At 42.0% G+C, this 8,832-nt stretch overlaps 1 protein-coding gene across 7 annotated transcripts in view; it reads right to left on the bottom strand.

Annotated features, from left to right (window-relative positions):
* Positions 1–281: 281 nt before the first annotated feature.
* Positions 282–8,832, bottom strand: part of LOC110978558 (uncharacterized) — a 42,955-nt gene continuing 34,404 nt past the window's right edge. For 5 of the 7 annotated variants that reach the window (XM_087138899.1, XM_087138904.1, XM_087138903.1 and 2 more), the window contains 3 exons: positions 4,299–4,410; positions 3,199–3,454; positions 282–2,097 (listed from right to left, as the gene is read on the bottom strand). In XM_087138899.1, the coding sequence (XP_086995025.1) occupies positions 1,884–2,097; positions 3,199–3,454; positions 4,299–4,410 (582 nt within the window). In that variant the 3' untranslated portion in view covers positions 282–1,883. Of the gene's footprint in view, positions 2,098–3,198; positions 3,455–4,298; positions 4,411–5,958; positions 8,624–8,832 lie in introns of those variants that run through there. The other 2 variants (XR_015425860.1, XM_087138905.1) reach the window with 2 other exon arrangements.

The raw sequence follows: 8,832 nt of genomic DNA, 5'->3' as shown, positions 1-8,832 counted from the left end.
AACCAAGGCAAATGTAGATGTTAAGGGTACCTCGGTGAACAAAGTAACTTTGTGGGGTGTTCTAGCCGGACACTTGTCAGGTAAGGATTTTAGAGGGAAACAAATCATTTATTACAAATGAATCTGAAAACCCACGAAACAGTCCCAGAGGACGGGGCGTGGCCTCGAGTGCCACAGGGGAAGGGGTGAAGGGCTTGGACCAAAACGTCACTCAAGCCACATGCAGACGACACCGTTACTACAAGATGTATATTACGATAGAAATCATCAACCCACACAAATTTTCAATAGATCTGCATTCTTTCTTTTTTTCGCGAGCAGCACTGGTTTCGATAAACCTTTTCGACATCTGCAATGCACTATGGGATTTGATGACAAACAAGCAAGGTTTATGCACAACTCTATGGACGAAGTGTACCTGATCCTCTCCTCTTAACACTGCAACTTGATTTTCGACTGACTCACTTCCCCCAGTTGCACCCGTGAAATTCATGGCTTGTTTAATTGTCATCCGATCCCAGGATGCAATGAGAATTTCAAAAAGGTCAATTCTCTACTACTATTTTATGTACAGACCTGTCACTCGCTATCAAAAACGCAATGGCACACACTTCTATACAATATGCAGATAATACTGTACAATATTATGCAAACGATGCGAAGTAAAGGAACGTAATCCGAGAAAGCTATCACACTGTGTAGATCCAGTGTGTTCAATAATCGATGCACCTAACTACATTGCTTGTACAATATAATACAGTAATATCGACGTGGATGTAGAAAGTGTTTGACGTGGTTTGGGTGGATAAACAGACTTCACTGATATCACATCGGAAAACTATAAAACCAAACCGAACAGTGTCTTATTCTAACTTGTAACAAACAAGTCAATGCAATGACCTCAACTTACAGCTCTGAGAGAAGTATTTATGTCCGTGTGTACATTTAGCACACACAGACCAAAGATATGGACCAATCTACCCAAGAGAGGCGCCATTACCACATGTGGCATCCTAGTGGTGCCCTTATCACACTCAGGCTGAGTTACCTGGCTTCGGCTTGACATCACACACGATTCTATGGCGCTCTCATGGCTTGCAGCCACAGCCCAAAGTGTTGCATGTTATTTTCAAGCCGTAATCTCGCATTGTCTCATACACATGCCATTCGAGGCACGCGTGTATTTTTGGAAGTCGGTCGAACTGCATTCAGTTGGTAGCCTATATACCTACGCAAAGAAAGGTTTCTAGAGGGGTTTCCCCAAAATCACGGCCTTGCCTCCGACCATGGATTTACCGGTTTTACCTCCCCGAATTAGGAGTTTTACTTAATTAAAAAAAAAAAGTACTAAAGTCATATTTTGCTCGACAAGCACCGAAATGTATCCCATGGATCCAACAATTTTCATTAAGACTGAGCAACAGTAGGCCCACAAGCAACACTGGTGTCAGAGACAAAGCTGGTTTTGTTTCTTTTCTGGCATCGGCGATAGCCAAAACTTATAAACTCTGGTCGCTAGCTGTAAATAGGGGTCTAACATCTCTTCCGTTGTCTTAATTATTGGCAAAATTGTGTGACCAAAATGACCATAGGGCATAGGTTTATAGTCGAGTATAGACGTCTGCCAATACAAAGGTATTGATGTCTTTGTGTGGGTGAGATATAGGCTAAACACTGTTTTCACATTTAGAATACCCGTATCAGAGCATATCAAAGAAATGCGTTAATTTATTGGTGTGAGTCCATTAGCCAATCCATAACAGTAAGTTGTGTCAGGTGCACGAAACAATCTACCCATCACTTATTTTGACGTTTTAGGTTTAAGATCTTGACATGGACTGCACCCAGCAGCACGTAGCTCATTAAATACGTGTGTTGTACGCCTAGTTAGCATCATCGCCTTCTATTACACTCGCAGAACCCTCGAGTCCGGTGATGGTACCAGACCGCAGCGAGAGCCTATCGCTCATGGGTTGACCAGAGCGGCTACCAGCCGCTACAGACGCGCGCCTGCTCTGACCAGCCTGCGAGGTACGTCGACTGGGTCTCTGTCTGACGGGCGCGTTCTTGCGCCATTTCTTGATTGCCTTCATCCACCTGGAAGAGGAAATAGAAAAATTAATGTTTGACAGAGAAAAAGCCTACATCCACAGCACGCTCCAACACTACGATGTACCATTTTGTTTTAGTATTAGGGAAAGGTCGAATTTACCCTTTGCTCAAACACAAGGCTATACTTCCCGGTGACCTTTAGTGTGCGTTCGAGCGAGCTACTCGTGTTAACAAGAGAATATCCTGAGTGCTCGAACGGCTGAAGTACGACCCGCAGGTCACACGTCAGCGAGAGTATACACTCGCTAGATGGAGGGGGGGGGGGGTAGACTCCTGCACCTGAGTGTAATGCGCACGCATCCTACTCGTGTTAACAGGAGTAACCGCGCGAACGCATCCTCGAGTTTGGCTTAGAGCTTTTCTTGGATAGTCTTTGTCCACACAATGACCGGGGTTCAACGGTCCCGCCTGCATTTCAAATGGGCGGGTGAAATACATATTCGCACTACGAACATCTAACAAAAGAAACAAACACTACACTAACAATGACCTTCTGTTATTGCACTGTGCTTCTTCTGTTAGATGTTCATAGTGTCGATCGTCAAGAAGGCAAGTTACTCATAAAGCATTTCGACAACTGCGCCTCCTCTATAGAACAGTGTGGAAAAAATCGAGCGGTTCCCAGCACTGTCAAGACACTCAGAGCGGTGGCGGGAAAACAGTGCAGTAGGCAGTTGAGTTGAAGGAATGCATACTGTACTGAGATAACTAGCCTTTCTGTTATAGATTTGGAACTACGAACATGACGACTGCTTTTAAATTACTGCGCTAAATGCTAAATTTTCAAAAGGCCGTTGGCCAGTATAAGTCGTTGTTGAAGACATTCAACACGAGGCTTTTCAAAAGGTGCCACAGTGCCGCTTGTGTCACAGAAAAATAAGCGTGCGGGAAGTGCAAAGAACATTGGAAATTGCAGCCCACATGCATGGATGGTGGTAAAGATTATAATTAATGAGAAAATTGTGACTGTCCAACTTTTGCAAAACGATAAGACAAGTCACGCAACATGGCTTATTGCATTCGCGTTATGAAAGAAGCTAACCTAGGTATTACCACACTGAACTGACAGGTTGTTACAGATCTTACCAGTAGGCATTATACACGCTGTAACGATTGATCGCCGGCGTGTTGTGGATATCACCACTACCGTCCAGCTCCTTGACGAACATGGGTGGGCCTCTCTGCCGGGGCGTTCTCAACGGAGTCTTAGTGGAAAGCTTAGAGCCCGGTGGCGGGCCACGGCTTCGCGCCCCGCTGGGGCCCGGCGGCGGCTTGCTACGCTGCGACGGGGCCACGGATGACCGTCGGGAGGTGGAGGGCTGGGGGTCTCCTTCGGCAGCCTCTGAAAATTGGGGTGCATGTTCAAAATCGTGGGTGATATAATTGGGATGTCGTTTTCTTTCTTAACCATCCTTATTCTCTCCTCCAATCCCTCATTTTGAGTGTAGGCGAGACGTGCAAATCCCGTCCCCATGTACGTATATACGGAAGACAGCAACATTGGGTAGTCGCTTACGATATAAATGTGCGGCCGGCGCCTCTCTGCTAATGCCCTGTAATGCCATCAAGTATATATTTTCGAAAAGTGAAGGACTTTTTTTTCGAAGTCCGTTTTTATGAGATGTTTGACGTTAGTTTGTCGAGATATAAATCAAACTTGAAAATATATCCATTGGAAAAATATACCTCATAAAAGACTGTTTCAAAACTTAGAATCAATGTTACGAACGAACTGGAATATGTCTTGAACAAATGAACTTTGGGAAAAATATATCTTGTAAAAACGAAGTTGAAAAAAATTATATTTCATAAAACGAACTTCAAATAATATATTTCGCTTTTTAGATTGAAATACATAGGCCTACGTCTTGATGGCACTACAGGGATTTCGTACCTGTCAGCCAAAATCTCTTTTGTTTGGGGTTCTTCTTTAGAGTCACAATTAACAATTAATTCTAGTTTCCTCTTCTGCTCTCAATTGGTTAGGCCTAATAATACACTCGACAGCAATCTTCACACATTGAGCCAGACTCCGCCAACAAGTTCAGCGTTCACCTCTATTTTGTGTACTTCCCCTGTATATGATGGAGCTGCCAATGCGTACGCGTAAACACGTATTACACGATTGAAGCAATATTTCTCGTGAATTTGGGTGATTCTGTAAGGGTTTTGACAAGTGAACCTACCCTTTCTTGGACTCTTTGCCGTAGCTGCACCGCTAGGGGCTGCATTGCTGCCGCCTCCTCCCTCCACACTCACACCTTTGCCTGCTGACACATCAGCTATTTCTTTCTTCAGCTAAAAACAAAAAATGAACAAGGGCAATTGTGTGAACACGTGGGCTACCTTTCAAACGCCCACACACGCAGGTGCATTTCTGGCTACTAGAAACAGTAAGTCACGAAACTGTTCGAGTTATAGACACGATATGACGTTAAAGGTTTAATGAATGAATTAAGCAGACTTCCTGGAACGGCATGATTCTACCCGCTTTTAATTTCAATAAAATAACAGTGAAAATCTGGACTGAGAAACTGCATAGGCACACTGCAAAATTCTCTGAAATTTACAGAAAACCGGAGAAGCATTTCTACAGACCTTTTTTGCGCACATTTTCTCCGCTAATTAACCATTGTGTGGATGAGCGTTAGAACTGTGTCTGACCCGGATAAAAGACCCGTCTTCTAAATGTGGCAAATTCGGGGTTTCTTGCTTTTATCACTCTAAAATCAAAAGCATCTTTCACAAATTGACACGCTATGATATGTTAATTAGTAATTAAGAGCTTTGAAATCAATCACTGTTTCAGTACTTCTCGAGGTAACACTTAACCATGTCATTATTTACCTGCCCTTTAATTGGAACATTTGGTGTACATGTACTTAATTCAAACCCCTGAATGTTGCACTATCGTGAACACAACAGAAAAGATGGTTAGTTCATCACTCTTGTTGAAAAAAAAACACACACTCTCGCTCTAAAAATAATTTCCGAGTCAAACATTCACTTGAGGTGCAGAAAGACACACGTAAAATTCACTTCAAAAAAAAGTGCAGTTCCATTTATCACAAGAAAGGAGCCCGAAAAACGCGAGCTTTTTCAAGCAGTTGATAACTGACACAAGCCAGCGAAAGATCAGAAATGCATGCCCCCTCTCATGCATCAACCTTAGACGATCGATGACGGAAAGCATGGGGGGACCCCCATAAATGAAATTAGACCACGCTTGAAAAAAAAAGCCCATCGGAGGTGGTTTATTTGCAGGGCAATTGTTTCTGAAAACGCTACACGCACCCCCACTTTAGTGGACTAATATTCCATTGATCCGGCGGATTATGTCAATAAATGCAGGTAAATTATTACAGGAATTAGGTACAATATCCGCCGAGTCCTGAGCTTGGGTCCCGACAATAATGATTTACAATTGGTGGAGGGCTTAATGCATATTTCGAGTCATAATGGAGAGTGTACTTTTTTGTTAGAGGGCTCGCATAGCAACTGGCCAGTACTTATCTATGACGCTGGAGCGAGAGACATCTCGCTCGCCAAATGTTCTCGTTTTTCTTTTTTTTTTTAAGTCTCATTGTCTCCTACCTTATCACACTAGGCTGGGGTAGAAACATCTAGGGTTCAAAAAATGAATGCTCCAGTACCGCGCGCCATCCATTCATGAGTTCAAAAACATCACAAGATTGGCGAAATACGGCGAGTAATGCTTTAAAAATACAAAACATTCTGTCTGCATTACAGAAGAAACAAGTCATGCGCACTGTTCCAGATTTCCATATGCTACATACCTATCATGGCAGACATGAAATATGATAAATGAATCCAGAACTCGTACTATGCTGTACCTCTGGAAGATTGCTTTTATTTATGTAATTAACCGAAGTTACCTTCAAGATAGCTAATACAATGTTGTGAGCTTTGTGTTAAATCCCATTTCATACACGGTGAATTCTAGCCTAAAGGGCAATTTCTGGCACATTCTAATGAACGTACTTGTGTTTTCTGAACGTCTCGATCAGTTTTCACCGTAAAGCGTCACTGCAGTTCAAAGCATTGCAACATGAGTGCGAGTGAAGCTGCCAATTATCTTTGAATAGTAAAACAAATTTCATCAGTAACTTAAACATTTGCCTCAAGAACAGCATAACTTCGTCAAACACGCAAAGCTCCCTCTTCACAATATTAAATAAGCTACTTCTTCAAATTCCAACCGAATTTCGAACCACTGAACAGAACTATTTACTACCTGTAAAGATAATTGTTCTTCGTGTCAGTTCGGTTCTCCAAAATGAAACAAAATAATCCAACACTTGTTTAAAATGTTGCAAAACACAGTTTCTATACAGACTTTTTTTCAGTATCATTATATTACATGCTCACATAAGATAATTTACACAAGGCACACGACATTTTTACGCTTATCACCAGAAGGAAGATGGTTGAAAAACGTTTCCTGTCAACTTACAAATATATTTCAGCTAAGATCATTTAAATATAAATACACTTCAATGTGGTGTACAATCTAAAAAATATTTTGCCTTAACTTCGACTGAGCAACACATCATCTGGAAGTTCGACTCAAACAGTTTCTTGAATCGTGAGACAAAGCAAGCACAAACATGAACAAAAATATATGTAGCTATTCCATCAAGTTAATTTACATGTAGCAGTTCTGTCCAAAAATGCAGGAAACAGGATGTATTTTGACATATTCAGCAACTGAACTCAAACAAATTTACTTTTTTACCATTTTTGTAACTTAAAACAGACGATTTCAAAATTACAATGATGGCTGAGACATCTTTTAGATTATGACAACAAAAACTTAACAAAAGAGAATTTATCTTTTCCACTAATCGACATGTAACATCAGACGGGTTGAAGTTACCGGTATTGTAATGTGCGGCAGTAATGGAACACCATCAAAGGTTCAAGCTGTTAGATTTGCCTGCACTATTTGGATAGTTTATATGAATCTACCAAGCCCAGATTGTAGAAAAAAAAAACAAGTTCAGAGCCACGGTTGCTAAGCAAAATGTCTGTATAGCAATACTCATGGGCGTCACCAGGATTGTTTCCAGGGGGAGGCAAACCACCTTTTCTAGGAGGAGGGAATGAAGAGCAAGCACTAGTTGGCTAAAAACAAAAATCCTTTAAATGGGGATACAGATTTTGGGGTTTAAAATGTTTAAAACAACATAGGGCCTCACAGATTATCTGACAAAAAAGCTTTACTTGGCAGAAAAGACTGTTCCACTGCTCAACTGTGTGTACATGACCAGGTATTTGAACAATCTCTGCACGTCTTCACATTTACATGGGCTACAAAGTTCAACAACCATTTTGAAATAGTACAAGTCAGCTTGGAAAGAAAACTATTGGTTTGATGTATAGGTCATTATCATTCCAACGCCAGCCTGTCTTTACATGCAATACGCTATCATGGGTTCAATGCCTGGAAACCAGACTTGTTGACAATTGCAGGTACAATTAGTGCATCAGTGCATCATTGAATAAAATCAACATCTGTGGGTACATCCACTGGTGGATCAGGGAGCGGGAACAACAGGGTCCATCCATCCCCCCCCCCGGAAAAAGCTTTGTTTTTGAAAAATGAGACAAAAATTATTTGGAGGGACTTCTTCCCTTCTTAATAAACAAATTTGGTTTTGGATCTACCCTTGGCTACAGAGTGCTTAATTGCCAACATTTATCTCACACTACCAATATAGCTAGGGCCACATGGACCCTTAAGGAAATCATTGTAACCGTAATTTTCTTCATTTGAGTTGGTGAGTTTGTTTCTGCAATCAATTAGGAAAACAGAACAAAGGACAACAGGTTCGTGGTTGGGTAAGAACCCGACGGGAAAATCATTTTCAAGATGTATTTTTGCGTTGGGGAGATGTTAATTTTATATAATCATATCCCAATCCTTTGTCCAAACAAACGAAGACTGATGGAAAGTCCATGCATATATTTTCTAGAGTTTTTGGGACTGTGTATACACCAAGTTCAAAAATTATGGGGACCAAGTTTTTGCCCCTCCAACTAAGTCTTGCCTTCCAACCAAAAGAAATTGGCCCCTAAATGATGTCACCACCTGAGTATAACTGTTGGCATGTGTTGGATGGGGGCTCACTAACACAATGAAGCACAGGTGATTAGCTGCAATGTGCTATTACCAGGATGTTGATTGTCAACTTGACCCATGGGCCCTGCAAGGCAAATACTTGCTTTGTGATTACTGCACTCTCCTGCGAACCCTTTGATTGATTAACCTGAGCAGTCCCAACGTCTTGAGCTACCTGTCGTGGTTGCTGCCTGCCGACGCCCTACCTTGACCTGAATTCCCCCTCCGACTTCCCTTGGCTGACTCCGCCCCACTGTCCTTCCTCCCGGGCGTCTGTGGGCCTGACGGGCTCTTGCCATTAAGAAGCGGGGCTACTCGGCCCTGCAACTCTTCAAACACACCCTGCATGTCTTGTACATCTTCTCTCCTCTGAAATTTGTATTGTAGGTGTGGGAAAAACCAACGGCAAAACACACACGAGTGATACACATGTTAAATGTTAGTCTGGTGCAGAAACAAACAACTACACATCAGAATGTATTTGAGGCGAAGTCAAGTCCTTTCTTCTGAGTCCCTCGAGTATAATGAAATAAAAGGTGGTACGTTATGAGTTATACCTAAAGGCAACGACCTAATAA

This window comes from Acanthaster planci, linkage group LG07 (genome assembly GCF_054643075.1).
Source record: "Acanthaster planci isolate LZ-2023a linkage group LG07, COTS_SCS, whole genome shotgun sequence".
Classification (NCBI taxonomy): domain Eukaryota; kingdom Metazoa; phylum Echinodermata; class Asteroidea; order Valvatida; family Acanthasteridae; genus Acanthaster; species Acanthaster planci.
This window is presented reverse-complemented; position numbering and strand designations above follow the sequence as displayed.